The sequence below is a fragment of the Malurus melanocephalus genome, unplaced genomic scaffold (assembly GCF_030028575.1).
Source record: "Malurus melanocephalus ecotype Western Australia unplaced genomic scaffold, MMel_1.1 scaffold_75, whole genome shotgun sequence".
Taxonomy (NCBI): Eukaryota; Metazoa; Chordata; class Aves; order Passeriformes; family Maluridae; genus Malurus; species Malurus melanocephalus.
The window spans coordinates 1,443,652-1,461,821 of NW_026623307.1; the positions used below are offsets into that span (position 1 = coordinate 1,443,652).

Here is an 18,170-nt window from a genome sequence, read left to right on the forward strand (position 1 = left end):
TTGGGGACATCAGGGTTCTGCTCCACAGCCAAGCTGCTGGCAGGGCTGTCTGTTCCACCAGCAGAGACCCTGTGCCAAGCAGTGCCAGCRAGGGGAGTCCAGGGGGCCTGGCTCCAGGCACATCCAACCCCCTTGCCACCCTTCCAGCCCTGGAGTAGGGGGTACCTACCGTCTGCCTTGCAGTGGCAGGGGAGAATGGTCCCTGCCCGTGCTCAAGGCTGGCACCCCCACACCAGCCCAGGCACAAGGGACATGGGACGGGGGGGCGGCAACAGCGGCACACGGGGCGTTATTTAGCAATGTTCTTTTATTTCCAGTTTTAAGGTGAAAAGATGCCTTTAAATCTTCAATTAAATACTCCATAAAAAAAAAAAAAAAAAAAAAGCAAAAAAAAAAAATTATTTACAAATTCACGTGACCAGTAATTGAATCCTTGTTTTAATAATTACACATGCGGCTCGTCACATCCGGCGCTCTATAAATACAGGGGACGCGGATGAGGGGGCCGCCCTGTCGCTTGCCCAATTGTGGCCTTAAACGTTTGGTAGGAGGATGGGGGCTTTTGGGGTGTTGGAGGGGACTCAGCCTGGCCCAGAGAGAAGGGGCCACCCCCCCTCCTCCCCGGCACCCTCCCCAGGTGTCAGAGCAGGAGCTGGGGGGGAATGATTTATATTTAAAATTTAAAAACCATAGAGGGGAGGGGGTCCAGGCAGTGATGGAGGAATAGAGAGAGGACAGGGGAGGGGGAGAAATCACGCTCCTGTCCCCAAACCAAATTTAATAAGTTTATATATATATAATCTCTCTATATTTCATCAAGAGGGGGGGAGGAGAAAGAGGAGGAGGGAGAGGAGGGGAGAGATAAGTCCCCATCCCATCCCCCCGCTCCATGACATGAATCCGGGGGTGCTCTGCCCCACTCCCAGAGACCCGGTGTGCCTGCGCTGGGAGGGGGGCGAGGAGGGTCCCCAAGGGGACCCACAGCAGCCACCGCCTCAGTCAGCATCTGTTTATTATCATCAATGACAAACTCGTACAGGCCTCACAAACAGAACCAGGACAGAGGAAGAAGAGAGGAGAACTGAAGAAAAGAGAGAGGGGGGCTGCAAGGGGCACAGMAGATCCCTCAGCCCTGGCATAGCAAGTCCATAGGGGCCAAGGGTGGGAGGGGATGGAGTCACTCCCCAGTGTGCCCCGCTCTCTCTCCCCCCTTTCTCCTCCTCCTCCTCCTCACAGTTGCTCAGTTGTTGTCCGACTCGTCCTCAGCTTCCCGGAGCCAGGTGAAAAAGGCTGTCACCGATTTGAGAGCCACCCCTTTGCCCTGCTGCTCGGCTGGGTCCTTGCTGGACTCCCAYTTGTAGAAAGCCTCCTCCTTAATGACATCCTCATCGTAGAGGGCATCAAAGAACATCCGCAGAAGGTCTGGAATGGGGGGGACAAAGGGGGGCTGCTATTCTCCAGCCACCAGCTAACCTGGGGGGTGGGAACAGATTTGCCACTCCCTCCTCAATCCACCCACACCCACAACACTCACTGGGAGGCTGGTCCAACTTCACCACCAAGGCTTGCAGGGCATAGAGCGCCTGGAGTTCCTTCTGCTCGTCCCGCAGGTACTTCTGGAGCAGCTTAGCTTGGTTGCGGATCACCGCAGCATCTACACGGTACGGGTTCTCAACTGCAGGAGAATGAGAGCATGAGAGGGGCAGTGTGGGCAGGGGAATCCCCAGCGCTCCCACCTCACCCTGGTACTCACAAACAATGGCCGAGTGGCACACAGACGTCATCAGGGCCCTGATAAACGTGTTGGACGAGACCTGCTGCTCGCTCAGGTTGGCCTGGAAGGGGGAGGGTAAAGGACTATGAGGTGGAGAAGGAGCCAAGAGAGAGCCTCCAGACTACTTGTGTTCTGTGCCCCCACCCTCACCTCAATCCAGTCATATATTCTTTGGTTGTTCGGGTTCTCCTTCAGCAGTTTGTCCATTTGCTTGCACAGCTCCTCCGAGGTCAGCTCCTTGCGACTTGGCATGTCTGAGCTGTCCCCCATTGTGTACTCCAATTTCTGGGGAAGCAAAGAGAGCTGTTAAAGGCAGCACACAGGAGCACCATGGTCTCACACCGCCCAAGGTCTGCACCTCTGTCCCTCACTGCCACCAAGCCCCCACCTGCTCTGTGACAAATTTGTTGACATCCTGGTCCTCAGGCAGGAATTCCTTCCAGCTCAGGCCTCCATCCCGCCACAGTTTTCCTGCAGTCTTCTGGCTCTGCAGGACAGACAGTCTGAATCAGCACGCCATGCCCACCATTTCCAGGGAGGAAGATACTGTGGCTTGGCCATGCCACTCACATGACCCAGAYACTGAAGGAGATGACCCCCACCATYCTCTCTGGTGGCTGCTCAATCCCCACATGCCCACCTGGCACCCAAGCAGGATGCCAGTCCTCAAGACAGCAGCCAGCAGCCGCAGGCACTTACCATGCCCTTGCACAACAAGCCCAGCACCTCGACCAGCAGCGTRGTGGCCTTCCCAATGGGCACCAGGGGCTTCGTGATCTCCCTGTGGGACACAAGAGATCTGGGTGAGCTACCTGCCCCCCAAAGCAGCCCCCCATGCCAGCCCTGACAAGGTGCACAGCCCTCACCTGAACAGCTCCTCCATGGGGATGCCTTCCTCTTGTAGCATGGGAGTGATGAGCTCAGCCAGGTACAGCCAGATGTGTGGGATGTCAATCTCCATGTCCTCTGCRATCTCCAAGATCTCCCGCAGCCTGAAGAGCAGAGGGAGCTGTTGGGATCAAGCAGTCCCCATGCCCTTGGCTAGGAGGGACCTCAGGATATCTGTGCTGAGTCCTACTCAAGAAGGGCCATATTCAAAGCCAGACTGTCCTGGCCCCTCACCCTTTGTAGTACTGCTCCTTGGAGAGCGTGCCTGTCTTCACCAACTGGCAGAGCAGGGCTCCCATGTGCTCACGGGAGATGGTGCTCCTCTCCAGCGTGGACTCAATGCCATTTTGCACAAAGATGTAGAGTGAGGAGGGGCTGCCCAGTTCTTGCACACACTGCAGGGCCTCCTGCAGGGAAAAGTGAGGTGAGAACTGCCCTAGAGCCAGCTCTGGCTCCCTGCTTCCACATCCAGGCACCACCAGAACCCTGCTCAACAGCACTACCACAGGGAGGGAAGCATATGGCATGTTATGGGAACACACAGGGTGTTTCAGGGTGCTTGGCCACCCCCTCCTCTCACCTTCATGTCACTGATGTGCAGGTATTCCTCTATGATCGCCTTGGATTTCTTCTCCAGTTCCTCGTCYGACAGCGCGGGTTTGGTGGATATTGCAGGAGGTGTTGGCTCTTGTTTAACTGTGAGGAGAGAGCACAAGGATCAGGCACCAGCTGGGACAGGCAGAGCTGCAGGTGCAGCCAGACCCTGGGACATGGCTCCTCCCCAGCTCACTGGTCTCTCGGCTCCGGTCCCGCTCCTCTGTCATGCTCGCAGCCTTGCGCACAGCCTCGGGGCCGCCCTGCTTCTCCCGTTCTCGGCTCCTGTCCTCTGTCTCTTTGCTGAAGCTCCTCTTGGTGAGGGCAGACCTGTTCCTGTCTGYCCGCTCTCCCCGGTCAGGACGCTCCAGACGGTCGCTGCCCTTCTCCGAACGTGACTCTCGGTCCCCTCTGTCCCCAGCCTTCTCTGACCGGTCACGGCTGGAGCTGCTCCTGGGTGGGAAAAAACCACACACAGTGTGAAGGGATCATCACCGCCCTTCCTGATCCCAAACTGCAGCACTCTGCCAGATCAGGCTGTGCCAGTCCAATCCCCACCTCTTTTAGCACTCGACCATTACTGGGGGAAAACTTTTTCCCTATTTCTTCCCCGTTCCAGCTCATACCCTTTTCCCTTTCACCCTGCTCCTTGGCATGGATGAGCAGTGCCTTTGTCTTSCTTACACCTTTCTTTTGATGCAGACTATGGCAAAGCCCTGCTTTGTTTTCCTTTTCTGAACAAAACCAAACTGCAACTCTCTTTGGGCACCTTACACTCCAGTCTCAAAGGGACTCCCTCCAGCCCATCAATGAACATCTGCTCCTAGGACCCCCAGGCCAGAGCTGGCAACTCAGGGGTGGTCACCCAGGTGTCAAACAGTAGGAAGGGCATCCAGGGTGAGGTCAACCTTCCCTGCCACAAGGACTCASCACTGACTCCAAGCTCCCTCAAGGCCCAATCTTGCCACAGGGCAAGTCCGGATACTGGAACTTGCCTACACACTCATCAACTGCAAGCCTGAATCAGGGGTTCTTCCTCAMACACCCATCCACCAAGGCAGGGCTGGACCCTCACCTCTGCACCAGACGGCGGGACTCTGGGATCTCAGCAGACATTGACTGCTGGAGCGCTGAGAAGCGGTTCAAGGTGCTTGTGGCTGGTCGCCCTGAATCAGATGCTAGGCATGAAAAGAAGGAAGTCTCAGAATTCAGCACCTACCTGGTACAGAACTGCCAGGGGAAGGATCACCCCACCCAGTCTGTCCCACAGCGCCCAGCCATTCCCACACGGCCTACCTGAATCTGCGGGCTTTGCGCCAGACCCTCCACTGCTGCCTTTGCCCCAGCTCAGCCGCCCACCTGGCGCAAAGAGCTGGTTATTGGAGTCGATGGATCCAGGCTGAAGGTGGAGAGAGACAGTCAGACCTGACCTTCCCCACTGAGGCYGGATCTAGGCCAGGCAGCCTCCCCCAGCCTCACCTTGGTGATCTTCGTTAGCCGGTTGGTGTCGATGGGCCGGTTGCCCTTGCTGATGGGCACCGTGTTCCAGCCATCATCTGCGACCAGGCTACTGCGCCCTGAGCACAAGGGGGACAGTCAAAAGGTGCAGCCCAGCCTAGAGCAGTGTCCAGCAGGAGCAACCCACCCCTGGCAGCCTCAAGTTTGCCCAAGCCCAGGCACTCACCACCAGAGGATGGCCCAGGAGGTCCTCTCCTCTTGTCCTTCGACATGAGCTGCTGCACTTTGATGTGCTCCCGATGCTCCTCCATCTCTGCTTCCTTGTGGATCTGATCGATGGTTTTGGGGCCCTGGTCTCCTCGCCGCGGCACCCAGCTATTCTACAGAGGCCAAGGAAGGAGGGAAGAGGGCACTGAGCTGGCTGGAGGATGAAGGGAAAGGCCTTCTCCCCTTCCCAGTCATCCCACTCTCAAAGCCTCAGGTTGGTCTCCTGTCTCGGCCATCACTGCTTTCCACGTACTGTGGCAGCTTTTGGCACAAAAAGGCTCAGTTTCTGGAGCCCCCCTGCATTAAACAGCCGCCAWTTACTGTGTGCCCACTACCACTACCATGATAACCAAGGGCCGGGGCTAGCATGGTGTCTCTGGGGCTGGCCACAGCTCACATACCCACCTCTCCCCTCCAGACGACACATGGATTGCTGGCATCCAGAGGACATGTCCAGCAGCTCCATGGGACCAAGCAGGGAACGAAGGACAGTCCCCACACARTAACATTCCATGAACCTTACCCGTCTGAGGTCAATCACGTCCTGAAGCATGAAACGGATTCGGGATGATGTTTTTTTCTCTTTGATGATCTTCTCCATCTGATTGAARTACTGGTCCATCCTGGGCTATAGAGGGACAGAACCATAGTCACATTCCTCCCAAAAGCAAAGGAAGGACAAGGCAAGGCAGGGCAGGGCAAGGCAAGGAATACCTTGGCTTTCTCAAAGTCCAAGTCCTTGCCAATGGTCGTAAGCAGGCGGCAAAGGCACTCAAGAGACTCCTCATCATGGTTTTTGAGCAGCTTCACCACACAGTCGTGCATGATGGCCTCYGTCAACATCTTCAGTTTGAAGAGYTCTCCAATGAACTTGATGTTGCCGAGGGATCGTCGTCGGGCCTTGTCCCGCGCCTCCTCCAGCTCATCCTTCATGCGCGCCTTCTCCTCRGGCTGCAGGAAAAGCCCAGCAGGCCACATCAGTGTCCAGAGCCAGCCCAAGGAYACTCATGCCAGCCCTCAGCTGCAGCCTCCAACCCCAACTCACAGCACTGGCATCATCCATCTCCTTTTGCCGCTTCTCAAAGATCTCATCGTCATCCTTGTCCTTCTCAAACTCCTTCTGGCAGCGGTTGAGCAGCAGCTTGCGGAAGTTCACAGTCACTGTGGGCTTGTCTGTTGTGGGCACTTTAAGCTGCAGGGAGAGGTATGACCCAGACAAGAAGCGTAAGTTGTGTCTTCCCCARAAGTTTGGCATCTAAATTGACACTACTCAAACCAGCGAAAAGCCACCCTACAACTTCGTGATGCCCTGCTAACACTCTGAACTTGGTCCTCMACCCACACACCCCATTTCCCTATTCCATATAGAAGGACCTGCACACTAYTAAGCTCAACTGAGGTGGCCAAAAAAACTTTTTCCCACTCAGCTTCTGCTCACCCCCATAAGGCAACGGCACATGTTAGCATAGGCAACRGAGAAGTTTGGCTCCGAGATGGCCTTCTCGAAGACGAGGTCGATGACACCCTTGAGCCGCTCCTCCGTGTCAATGGACAACTCCATCACCTGCTTCATCAGTTGCTGGAACATCTGGGGCGTCAGCTTGTTGAGGATGCTGCGGACGCGGCGGAGCAGTTCCTGCAAGGGCAGCAGGGTCAGCAAGAGCTCAGCACCTTCCCCCCAGGYCCTCCCACTGCCTGCCCACCCCAACTCCCACCTGTGTCTTGATATTCTCAGGATCCTCCTCCTCGGAAGCACGTTTACTGCTGGGTTTCCAGGCCTTCTCGGCCTTGTTCAGCTTGACATCCTCATTGAGGGACACAGTAGCAATGATTTTGCGGGGCTCCTTCCTCTGGCTCTGCTGGGAGCGGCGGGGACCCAACCCTGAGGGCTGACACATGGAGAAGAAACTCATGTCTCCGCTCTGGGACCACCTGGGCTGGCTCCCAGGGAGTCCCCAGTCCGCCTACTCAGATCCTCAATTCCATCACGGACATCAGTGGCCCAGACACAGTGGCTCGAAAGCTTGATCATCATGGAGAGGCAGAGTGGGATGGCAGGAGTGAAGCGAGGAGATACTCACCAGGCCCCGGTTGCCCATGACAGGCCTGCCAAGGTTGGCGAAGGAGGGGGTGAAGTCAGGGCTGCAGTTCATGCCACTGAGACGGATGGGGTCGAGTGCCCGCAGAGGGGTCTTGTTGGCCTGCGAAGGTACACACGGCTGAGGATGCCCGGGGGCAGAGGAGTGGGATGGATCCATCCCCCAGCCTCAGCGCCGGGACAAGGAACTGGAAAAAAGGCCCCACAGGTACCCCCACACCCACCAAACCAAGGCTCAAGGGTCATTGCAAGTGCTGCAACAGGACCCCRAGCACAAAAGTATGTCCGTGCCTTGTCTTGACAAGGCACAAAGAGGACCTAGACCCCCACCCACATTTCCCCGATTTCCAGGGCCGCACCAACCTTGTCCAGCACCACATCTGTGATCTGGGGCAGCCCCTCAGGTTTCTGCATGCTGGCAAAGATGAACTGGAAGCCCAGCAGGAATTCCCGGTCATATCKCTTCTTCTCCTCAGGGTTCAGTGGYTTCCATTGCTCTGCAGTGGAGGGCAAGAGGGAGATTCTGAKGTGGCTTGTCCCATATCCTCTGCCCTGGGCTGTAGCAGGTCTGGGTCCACACAAGGACCAGCAAGGTGGGATGTARACAACCAGAGAACTGCCCCGGCTTGGTACACCATAAGCAGGACACTATCAGCTTAGAAAGTTTGATGCCACCAGCTCCCTGCCTCCTGCCAGGACCCTTGTGCTGAGAATTCTGTCCCCCACCCTATGCCAAGCTTGGGGAGAAGACAAGAGGAGAATGTGAAGTTTAGGACAGTGGGACCATGCCACCCACACCTTCCCCACTGCTGGATCCAGAGATGGTGACTGCCAGCAGAGGACTGTGCCAAGGTGCAGCTCACCTTCCTTGTAGCCATACTTCTGGCCAGCAGCCTTGCCCTTTTCTGGGGCCAAYTTGTCCTCCTTCTCCTCCCACGTCTCTTCCGACTCTTCCTGTGGACGGGCAGGAGCCACATCCTCCGCTTCACTGGCAGGGGCAGACGTGGGGGGCTTGTTCTCTGCCTCTGAGGCACTGTCACCAGTCTGAGACTGCAGCAGGAGGGACAGGGACAGCAGTCACCCCCACAAGCCTAGTCCTGTCCCCTCCACCCCACTCCTCAGTGTCCACCCCGCCTCAGATCCTCATTACCATCACAGAGCATCAGTGGCCCAGACACGATGGCACAAAACAGAGTTCATCACAGGAGAAGGGACACAAGGTGATTGTTGGACACTGCTGGGACACTCACCTCTTTAAAGGCATCCAGCAAATCACCTACTGCCTCCTTCTTGTTCAGCTCCTTCATCCTTCGCTTCTTCTTTGGCACCGACATGGCGACTGGGAGGAAGCAGGGAGGTGAAAGTCAGGAACCCTCAGTCTCCAAAGTACCCTGACACCAGCTATGGGGTCACCAGCAAGGTCCCAGTAACACCAGGTGAGCTTCAAGATGGAGCCACAGGGATGTGGTCCTGTCACCCCACCACAGCCTCCATCCCCAAACACTGTGTACACACCTGGCTATGTGCAGCCCTGTGAATCCTGCATGCAGCCCACCAAAGCAGCCTACTCCCCAAGCGTGCACCCCAGAATATACCTGTACAGACATATCTCACACCTCTCCCCATCCAAYTGTTGCACCCCAATTTACCCTATGCTTCTTCAAAGCCTCCCACCTACACCACTTCCCCAGTGCAGAGCTCCCCATCATTGTCAGGGCATCCCTGCAGATACCCACACCCCTCTGCAGGGCAGCCCTTACAGGCACACTCCCATACAAACCTCTGCCCCCATCCACACTCCCATTCCCAGCACCCCTACACACCCATATAGCCCATACAACTATACTCCCCAGAAATGTATCTGCCTTTAGGTAGATACAGCCCCCCTGTATCCCTGCACGAGGCATTCCATATAAACACATCCTGTGAGACCATCTTCCACATCACCTGYATGTAACCCCCACACTACTGTGCAGGGTGCTTAAAGAGAAATAAAAAGAGAAACCTCAGCACGTCCCCATGGCACCCCACTTTCCCCAAGCACCTGTGTACTTGCACACCCTTACACAGCATGCCACACATCTTCCTTGCCGAACATCCACCTCCCAGAGTCCTCAGTGACTGGGGACAATCCTCAGATACAACCCTGACACACTCCCGCTACATTCCCGCACAAAGTATCACACAAAATGCCCTTACTTTCCCCTGACACCCCTTTTCCATACCCACCCCATACACCTCCAYACAGATGCACTCCCCAGACATCTCCCTCATCTCACCATACACAGGCACCTTGTCCTTCTCAGCATCCCTTACCCACACACCATGTCCYTAACCCTGTCCCCCTCTCCAACACTTTCCCTGTACCTCATGCCTAGCAGCACACCAACGTGATGCCCCCACCTCACCCACCCTGGGGTACCCTGCAGCCCAGCATCCCCAACCTTGCGCGGTCGCCTCCGAGGTCTGCGAAGGGGCAGGGGCTGGGCTCAAGCTTCGCTCCTGGGTCTCACCAGGGCCTTCACTCTCTTCCTCCTCCTCCTCCTCTGCGGGTGGTGAGGCAGGGGTGCCGGGCTGGGCCGGCTCCTCAGGCTCTGAGATGGGGCTGACATCCGACTCGGGTTGCTCCTCACTCGGCTCCACTTTGCTGGCACCCTCCACCCCATTGGGCAGGGGCAGCTCTTCAGGCTGTGCAGTGGGGGAGTCCAGGGTGGGCGCAGGCACCGGCTCAGAGACCGGCACTGGCTGGCACAGGGGCGCCTCAGGGACTGGCTCAGGCGTCTCCTCCAAGACCCCGTTGGCCTCAGCAGTGGGTTCAGGGCAGGGCTCTTCCCGGGGTGGTGGGGGGCTGGGGGAGGCAGGTTTGGCGGGCGCTTCAGGGGCCTGTGATACGACGGGTGGCGGTGACGGTGCAGCCGGCACCGGGGGCACGGCTGGCATCGGGGAAGCAACGGGCACCGCGGGCACCTCAGGGGGCACAGGCTCCTGTGGGGTGGGCTCTGGGAGGGGAACAGCAACCTCCTCCTCCTCTTCCTCCTCCTCCTCCGCAGCCACCGTGTCCATGTTGGGCTCCACAGCCCCTGGCACTGTAGTGATGGCGCTTAACGTCTTTTGCGGGTCAGGTGGCGCCTCGCCCTGCTCCGCTTTCGTGTCCGTGTCCACGGGAGGCTCCATTGGCACCAATGTCACAGGCGAGAGCACCACAGGCTCCACCTCGGGGATGAGGGGAGGGGGAGGCGACGGGGATGCCGACTTGCTGGGCTCCAGGGAGACGGGTTTGCTCACCACCAGCGCAGGCTTTGGGCGGTCATCTGCAASGTGGGTCGTATTAATGGATGACTATCTGATCCCCTGCTCACCCCACATTCCTCCCCAGATCCCTCTGTCTTCAGAAGTAGGGACAGATGCACCAAGCCACATCRCAAATGGGTGATGGGGACAATAGGGGTCCTCCAGTGCCTAAGGTCCAGCTGAGCTGAGCAACTCGCATAAACTCTCCCGGATCAAACATGGTCCCCAGGTATGCAGGGAATGCATCTGACCCCAGAAGCCTCAGAAGAACCAAGGAACAGTGGGGCTGGCATTTCACACCCTGCAGTGCCAACACTAGGGAGCCTTGCTGCAGCCATGCCAGCTGGCACACCCAGCCCTGACATGGGCACTTACCCGGCCGGACAATAACTGCTACATGGGGGGTCTCTCCGTTGGCCTGGGGCTCCGAACCACTTCCAGCCTGAGGGGAAAAAGAGGTGGTTGAACAGGGCCACATTCACTTCCCTCTGCCCCGGCTGGGGAGTCAGAGGGTCCCCTTACCTGTGGAGGYGTAGGGGTGGATGAGGTTCTTGCTCCAGACATAATTTCTTCTGTAATGTCTTTGCCACCTTGGTTGGGGTCTCGTATTCGGATCTGTCCAAGAATCAGAGTGAAATGGGGAAGCTGTTGGCAGGGTGCAGGACACAGCACATGTGCCACCCCCTTCCCCTGGGCCCAACACTCCCAGGGATACCCTCCTCCAAACGGAGAAAGGAGGTTCATTCACTGCAGTGCCTGGCCTGGCCACACACAGTTTGGGGACCAGTGGGTGCCACATCCCCTCACTACAGAGCACAGTGTCTCACTGACACTGGCCTGTCTCAAAGCCTTGCAAGCGATTGCAACAGGCAGCTGGAGCCAGCAGGTCCCCAGGCCAGTCCCCAGGCCAGGACCCCATGTCCAGAAGTCAGGGGATCCCAAGGCATCGCTGTGCTGGCACACGGAATGCAGGGACCCCCCACATCATGGGAACAACACGGGACCAGCCTCAGTACACAGAAACCACAATGACCTCTGTGGCACCCCAGGCACAACCCACATACCCACAGCCTCATAGCCCCATTCCTGCCATGGGTACAGCACGAGTTACAGGGCATCCTGCTCTAGGGTGACTGGAGGGGAACTCATGGGTCTGGCTGGAACTACAGTGCAGAGCACAGTGCAGCCAGGAATCTAGCTCACTCCACCTTCTGAACACGACCTGCTCCCAGAACACCAAGTGCAGAGCTCAACCCATCTCCAACAAGGAAATGCCAGCACCCCGCTTCCCAGTGGCAACCCTTGCCCCCCAGCAAGGGGCMATGTCGGCAGCCACCCGGCTCCCCGCTATAAATAGGCCCCATGCGAGGCCTCCGAGCACCGGCATCTCCGGGAGCAGACAGCAGTTGGCAGCCGCGGCACCCCCGCCCTCCCCAGAGCCGTGACTCAGCACAACGCTGCCCGCCGGGACGGCCAAGGTCGCCAGCACCCACTGTGCACCCCAGTTCCCTCRCTAAGCACCCCAGCCTACAGGGACACAGCTGTCTGGCACCCCACTTCCCTGGCAAGCTGCACCACTTCCCATCCCACACACCACTGGCACCTGGGGCTGACACCATCCCCCTCCTGCACAYGAGCACCCCCTCCKGCACACGAGCACCCCCATGCCTGGAGGCAGATGGCTCCTTACCGTCTTGCGTTCTCGTTTGGGGGGGATCGGTGGTTGCTGGCTCACAATGACCTGGGCAGTGGGGACCCCCGCTGAGAACTGCTGCACCCCCTGCGCCGGGTAATACGCACCCGCTGAAGGAGAGGAGAGAGCGTCAGACCAGCCAGCCCAGATCCTCCAATTCCGTCCTCAAGACTCCCTGATCTCCCAAACACAGGGGTCTGTCAGGAGCCCAGAAAGCCCTTGCTGCTCTGCAGCGAACCCCCATCGCATCCGGCCTGGATTGTCCCAACCCGCCTGACAGGCCTGACCGAATTCCTTCCTTGTGAAGCAGAGAGCGTCCCCGCACCACCCCCACGCCCAGCCAGGCCCCGCGGGCGTCCACCATGCCCATCGGCTCCACGCCACCAAGAGCCCTGCCTGGACATTCGGCCATGTCAGGTACAGGCGTCCTGGCTCTGCAGGCAGCTGCCTTCCTGCCTGCACCCTTATCTCCCCAGGGCCGGCACCAGCCCGAGGGCGGCACCAGGCAGCCTCCATTCACACCCAGGCTAAGGGGCTTGGGCTCCCCATACAGCACGAGCCCCTGGCRAGCCCAGCCCAGAGGAAGGAGCTATGCTGAGGACCAGAGGCAGAGYTGGATCCCATCCAGGGCTGGCACAGCTTTTAAGAGGCACTCCACTCYTCCCAGGGCATCCGTGAGCATCACCCCAGAGCACTGCCACGGGGATATGGGTGTGTAGAGACAGGCACGACTGGGTACTGGCTCCAGTACCTTTCCCACTGCACCGACGCTGGAAGCCAACCAAGGTGCTCTAGTGACTGCACCATCCCTGAGTCAGGGACCCTCCCTCTGCTCAGGGGACCACAAGGACGCTGAATGGGCCTTACACACTGGGATGTGTCAGGCATGGGGGAGAAGGAAGGAGACCCTGAGCTGCCTAGCCCTRGGGACCAGAGGAGACAGGAGGAATGATCTGACTCATTTGTCAAGCGGCACACCATGCCAGGTCACCCAGCCAGTCCTGTGGGCAAGAGACAAGCTGCTGCCAGCTTCCCTGGGAAGAGCCACAGCAGCCCCCAAGTAGAGGTGGGGGGCACACCCATCCTGGAACCTTTAAAGAGATACCCAGAGCATGTCCCAGGGCTGTGCACAAAGGAACAGAAGGGTCCTGGCCCAAGCACAGGAGACAGCCACTGCCAGGGGCCACCTCCCTCCTCTGAGGGGCTGGCTGGGCCCCGGSACAAGAGGGAGGGAGGCCGGGCACGTACCTGGCTCAGGAGAAGCCCATCGCTGCCCCGGTTATGCTTTGCTGCTGTGCCGGGGCCAGGCCGAAGGCCTCGGCTCACATTTCTAAGTCTGCCAGGCCTCCCAGGACCGACCAAGCCTAAATATAGTCACAGCCCGGGTGGCCACATGTGAGCGGGGGAAAGGAGGAGGAGCTGCACGCACCACACTCCCCAAGCACCGGGAGGGGGCAGGCACGGAGCACCCCAGCTCAGCTCCTGGGGAGCAGCAGTTGAGGGGCTCAGCAAGCACTGAACTGCTCACCACCTTTACAGCAAGAGAGAGGGGAGCAGGGGATAAAGTCTGTCCCAGCCCTCCGCCAGGAGAGTTAAATATTAAACRGCCCAGATTTGGAAAAGGACAGGGGTGAAAGGACTGGCGGGACACAGTGTGCTGCTGGGCAACAGGCAGCCCCCCAAAACAGCCTTCAATAGAATCACAGAATCAGTCACAGTGAACTGTGCTCAGCTCAGGGGGATGCACAAAGGYCAGAGACAGGGGAGCAAAAAAACATGGAAGTGCTGGGACTGAGAGAACACCAGGGAGTGGAGCAACCCCTCTGTCTGTACCGTAAGTCCCGAACTCTGTGGGGCTGGCTCCAGGGTAAAAACTAGGGGCGCCAGGTTGGACCGGGTACTGTTGGGTCGGGACAACATACGTGGAGCGACCCTGCAATAACAAAGAAGAAAAAAGTCAGTTATGTCCCCTGCAGGGCACAGACATACCCCCAAACACCTGAGATAATCCCGAACCTGCCTGTGAACTAGATGGACGTCAGGGCAGGGAGCAGGACACAAAGTAGACACCAGATGCCTTAGAGAACTGCTGGGGAGGGGACCAGTACTGCCTGCTGCCTCTCTACAGAGTCAGCAGCAACCTGCTCAAATCAGTGGGTGTTCAGGGAGTCTCACGACACCTTCTACCCTCCCAAAACAGATCTGAGCTCCAACCCCAGGTAACACCCTCCCACCAGTGCCCATCCCAATCCCCTCTTGCAGAGTCCAGAGGATGGCCCTCACCTGTCCGGGAATGTAATAGGCTCCTTGGGAAGGTGTGTAGGATATCTGGGAGGGTATCATCATCACCTGGGAAGCAGCCGGATACACATGGGCAGGAGGGCCGGGCCGAGCCGTCGTGTTACTCTGCACACGGGACGCACTGGCAGGAGGCTGCGCCCTGTTCTGGTAGAAATGCTTGGGGAGAGATGGGGCAGAGCGTCAGCAGGAGTTCCAGCACCTTCATCCGCCACTCCCGCACACTTGGGGAAACATTAACCCCTCCCCCACCCCTCCGGGATGCAGCCCCGCCTCGGCAACCCCCAGGCCACCCCCAGCCCGTCACTATCCCGTCCCTACGCACCTGCGGGGCCGCCTGGGTCCACCCGACCCAGCTCATGCCCGGCGCGGCCCCGTCCCAGCCCTCCCGGGGCCGGCAGCTCCAGCGCCCGGGGCCGGCCACGGCCGCACGCAGCTCAGCGGCGGCGGTCCCGGCGTGCTCCGCTCCAGCTCCCGGCACTCGCGGTGRATGCTGGGACCTGTAGTCCCGCCATGTCAGAGCCGGACAGCATGTGGAGCTCGCTATTCCCACCCCGGCCAATGCCGCTCATCCCSACCCGGCTTGTTTGCCGGGAAAGAGCATCCCCGGGAGCAGCAGCTCCAGCCCAGCGACGAGCGGGCAAGGAAGGGTCCCCGCACGCACCCCCAGGGCAAGGAGAAAGCGTTACCTGAAGAGACCTGAATCCTCCCTGTTAGCAAGCGCACGCATACAGAGGGAAAAGGGGAAAGAGAGAGACAGGAGTTACTGGCACTGGGACAGGGATAGCAGAGGAAGGGABAAGAGGCCAGGGAGCCCTGTGCCCACATCCGAAATCCATTGAGGTCCCCTGTAGGGACCGCCTAAGGGGCAGGGATGGRTCTGATGAGCTCCCAGACAGCACAGCCAAGGATGTCACCAGATCTGTCTCCAGCAGCTCCTCCATACAAGGGGGCTGATGGAGGTCCAGAGCCTTGCACAGCACTGCAGGGCCTTGGGAGACCAAGCAAAATAGGGAGGAAGAGGAGTTTGAGRAAGGACACAGGCAGAAGCAACAGCCTGGGCCAGAGTTAGCACAGTCACAGCCCCATGCTGCAGGCTTCATGCAAGGAGGGAACTGGGGAGACACTGCAGAGAAACCTACCCAAAGTCGAGCAGGCATCCCGCACTTTCCCCAGACCAGCCTGTTCCCGAGCTCTGGGATCCCCACATGCTTCCCAGCCCCTTCATGCCCAAGGTGGGTGTTTCTGTGCAGTGTCAGGGCACAGTGTTTGGCATGCAGGGCAGGGGAAGCGGGTTAGTACCTGCTGGTGAATAGCCCGAGGCCCTGCTGGAAACTGAGAGAGGAGGAGAGGGAGTTTTGGGGCAGGGGAGGAAGGAGAGAAGAGCAGTCACTCGGTGGGCATCCTCGTTGGAGGMGCCTGCCCCCCACCCCAGGGCCAGGAGGTCCTCAGGTGGCAGGTGGTCTGGATCACAGGCTCATTCCCCMTCTGCAGGCACACGCCAGCCCTGAGGGGCACCACATTGCTCCTCACACCCCTGGGCTCCATGGCAGTGTGGGCTACTCAGCCAGGAGGCAGAAAGCTGTTGGATATCCCTTATCACCCCCTCCAACTCTGGGCAAAATCCTTACCTGGCGCGGCTGAGAAGGCGTATTCATTTGTGAGGTCGGTGCCGGGTTAAAAACCACAGGTGCCGTCTGACCAGGTGGGAATGTCGGCTGGAAGAAGGCAGGGAGGGAAATCAATGGCACTGCCGCCCCCAGCACCAACTGGGGAGGCACAGCTAGGTCCCCCAACCCTGCAGGGGACGGTTACCTGCGGCAGTCCGGGAGAAGGGGCAGGGTGCGGGGCAGTTGGGGCTCCTCCTGTGGTCTGTGGAGCTTTGTTCATTTCATGGGGTTGTGCATAAGGATCCCCTCGCTATCTGAAGGGAYAGGCACAGTGGGCATAAGCTGGAGATGGCAGAACCCCAGGCATCTGTCCCCTGTCCATGTCACCCCTGAAAGCTGCAAATCTCCAGCCCCACACCCTACCAGGGTACAGCCAGGCATCAGCCATGTACCACAGACAGCATGCCATCAAGGCACGGACCCCCAGCCACCACYGCCTGCCCCACTGGGCCATGAGGAAGATGGGGTAGGCAATGCCAAGTCACCCAGCCTGGGCAGGTCCTCACGCCCTTCAAAGCGAGCTGAGCCCCCCATCACACCCCAAACACAGCCATGCCCACCAGCAGGACTGACCCACCAAAGGTGACCCCACAAAGCCCATCTGGACTCTACACGAGCGGGCACCAGTACCCGTGATGTGCCACCAGCACCTAGGCCACCACTAACTCCGGGGGGCTGGGTGGGCCGATGGCACCCCGGCGTCAGCCATGCCCAGCTCCACCCCAGCTGACCTACTAAGCGCTTCCCCCGGCCGGCCAAACCTGTTCCTGCCGGTGGTGCCGGGTCCCCGGCATACACCGCAAACGCCTACCAGGGCAGGCAGGGAGCAGCTCCCACATCCCCCCGTGACACCAGCGCTCCTGCCCAGGGGAGCCCGCAGCCCCCTGCCACCACTGGCACCCAGGTGGCCTGGACACCCTCCCGGCTGTCCCAGGAAGGACTTGGCAGAGAGTGCCACTCTCCCCGCCCCAGKGCAAAGGCCACCGGGGCAGGAAGGAGAGGCGGTACCCTGACCCTRCCGGGGGTCCCCTGAGCCCCACGGCACCCGGCGAGCCCGTTGCCAGCCAGACACCCGAGGGAGCAGCCCTGGTGCCTCCTGTAATATGACGCCCGGACGCGTCAGCACTGCCGGCCCCCAGCCCCGCTGCGGGCACTGCCAGGCACGTCCCACCAACACCAGGAAATGGGGCACCCCAGCCCCCCCGGGGCTTTATCTTGATGTGGGGGTGCCACCCCATCACAGGGATCCTCCAAGTCACAACCCCAGATGAGATAGGCCCTGACAACGTCTCAGGAGGTGACAGGGGCTGGGTTGCACCCCCTCGTGCTCCCCTCGGGTCCCTTCTCACCGGGGATCCAAGTGTCTGGCACGGACAGCCCGTACCTGAGCCAGCTTAGCTAGGCCTTGAGACCAGCCACCCCAAAACAGAGAGGGAGGATTGTCTCACAGGGGACAGGGACACCCGGGGACACCCAGACCCGGTCTCCTCCACCGGACAACCGGGAGCGAGCAGGATACTCACCCCCCCGCGGGAAAAACCTGGGCCGGCTGAGCGGGCCTGCAGAGACCGTTCATCCGACTGACTGGGAGAGAGGAGGGAGAGAGAAAGAGATCAGGCCGGGCCCCGCGGGGGAGTCCGGCCCAGCCCCGACTTCGCACTACCCCGACGCCGGCCAGCCCGGCAGTGCCGGGGAAATGCGGGTCCCGTCCGGGGGGAACAAACGGGGAACCACCGCGGGTGTTTGTAACAGGAGTCGCCGCCGCCTCCCCTCCGTCGGGAGCGGCCGGGCCGCGGCCTGTGCTGGGCCCGCCGACGGGGCGGGGGGGTCCCTGCCTGGGGGGAACCGGGGAGGCTCAACCCGGTSCGAGTAAGGGGCCGGGGGACGGGAGCGGCACTCCGGGGCGGCGGGAACGCACGGAAGAGCAAGGAACAAGGCAAGGATCACCGGCGGASGGGCCGGGACAGGCCGCGGCCGTGGCCCGAGAGCGGCCGGCCCCGCCAGGCCCAAGCGCGGCCTCGCCCCCAGGCCGAGGCGGCGGCCAAACCGGCGGCCAAGGCCGGCTCCGTCCCGCGGCGCCGGCACCACCATCGCGGCGGCAGGAGGGCGCGGTGCGGTGCCCGGTGCGGCATCCGGCGG

General features: G+C 59.8%; 1 protein-coding gene and 2 non-coding genes across 10 annotated transcripts in view; all 3 read right to left on the bottom strand.

Annotated features, from left to right (window-relative positions):
- Nucleotides 1-422: 422 nt before the first annotated feature.
- The window catches only part of EIF4G1 (eukaryotic translation initiation factor 4 gamma 1), an 18,514-nt gene continuing 766 nt past the window's right edge, over nucleotides 423-18,170 (bottom strand). For 2 of the 8 annotated variants that reach the window (XM_057367107.1, XM_057367112.1), the window contains exons 2-33: nucleotides 17,555-17,615; nucleotides 16,177-16,281; nucleotides 15,993-16,079; nucleotides 14,347-14,520; nucleotides 13,897-13,996; nucleotides 12,061-12,173; nucleotides 10,893-10,985; nucleotides 10,746-10,812; nucleotides 9,524-10,390; nucleotides 8,330-8,418; nucleotides 7,943-8,129; nucleotides 7,443-7,576; nucleotides 7,063-7,200; nucleotides 6,697-6,870; nucleotides 6,420-6,617; nucleotides 6,027-6,173; nucleotides 5,696-5,932; nucleotides 5,505-5,609; nucleotides 4,941-5,094; nucleotides 4,736-4,833; nucleotides 4,553-4,655; nucleotides 4,332-4,434; nucleotides 3,453-3,709; nucleotides 3,243-3,358; nucleotides 2,897-3,069; nucleotides 2,641-2,766; nucleotides 2,474-2,555; nucleotides 2,163-2,261; nucleotides 1,925-2,059; nucleotides 1,754-1,835; nucleotides 1,535-1,675; nucleotides 423-1,422 (exon numbers count right to left, since the gene is read on the bottom strand). In XM_057367107.1, coding sequence (XP_057223090.1) covers nucleotides 1,241-1,422; nucleotides 1,535-1,675; nucleotides 1,754-1,835; nucleotides 1,925-2,059; nucleotides 2,163-2,261; nucleotides 2,474-2,555; nucleotides 2,641-2,766; nucleotides 2,897-3,069; nucleotides 3,243-3,358; nucleotides 3,453-3,709; nucleotides 4,332-4,434; nucleotides 4,553-4,655; nucleotides 4,736-4,833; nucleotides 4,941-5,094; nucleotides 5,505-5,609; nucleotides 5,696-5,932; nucleotides 6,027-6,173; nucleotides 6,420-6,617; nucleotides 6,697-6,870; nucleotides 7,063-7,200; nucleotides 7,443-7,576; nucleotides 7,943-8,129; nucleotides 8,330-8,418; nucleotides 9,524-10,390; nucleotides 10,746-10,812; nucleotides 10,893-10,985; nucleotides 12,061-12,173; nucleotides 13,897-13,996; nucleotides 14,347-14,520; nucleotides 15,993-16,079; nucleotides 16,177-16,251 — 4,836 coding nt within the window. In that variant the 5' untranslated portion in view covers nucleotides 16,252-16,281; nucleotides 17,555-17,615 and the 3' untranslated portion in view covers nucleotides 423-1,240. Of the gene's footprint in view, nucleotides 1,423-1,534; nucleotides 1,676-1,753; nucleotides 1,836-1,924; nucleotides 2,060-2,162; nucleotides 2,262-2,473; nucleotides 2,556-2,640; nucleotides 2,767-2,896; nucleotides 3,070-3,242; nucleotides 3,359-3,452; nucleotides 3,710-4,331; nucleotides 4,435-4,552; nucleotides 4,656-4,735; nucleotides 4,834-4,940; nucleotides 5,095-5,504; nucleotides 5,610-5,695; nucleotides 5,933-6,026; nucleotides 6,174-6,419; nucleotides 6,618-6,696; nucleotides 6,871-7,062; nucleotides 7,201-7,442; nucleotides 7,577-7,942; nucleotides 8,130-8,329; nucleotides 8,419-9,523; nucleotides 10,391-10,745; nucleotides 10,813-10,892; nucleotides 10,986-12,060; nucleotides 12,174-13,896; nucleotides 13,997-14,346; nucleotides 14,521-14,686; nucleotides 14,758-15,992; nucleotides 16,080-16,176; nucleotides 16,286-17,554; nucleotides 17,616-18,170 lie in introns of those variants that run through there. The other 6 variants (XM_057367111.1, XM_057367114.1, XM_057367109.1 and 3 more) reach the window with 5 other exon arrangements.
- Nucleotides 6,946-7,020, bottom strand: LOC130574178 (small nucleolar RNA SNORD66). Its single transcript, XR_008965395.1, has one exon. It is a non-coding gene; the product is annotated as a small nucleolar RNA SNORD66 (small nucleolar RNA).
- LOC130574177 (small nucleolar RNA SNORD66) lies at nucleotides 8,211-8,287 on the bottom strand. The gene has a single exon (XR_008965394.1). It is a non-coding gene; the product is annotated as a small nucleolar RNA SNORD66 (small nucleolar RNA).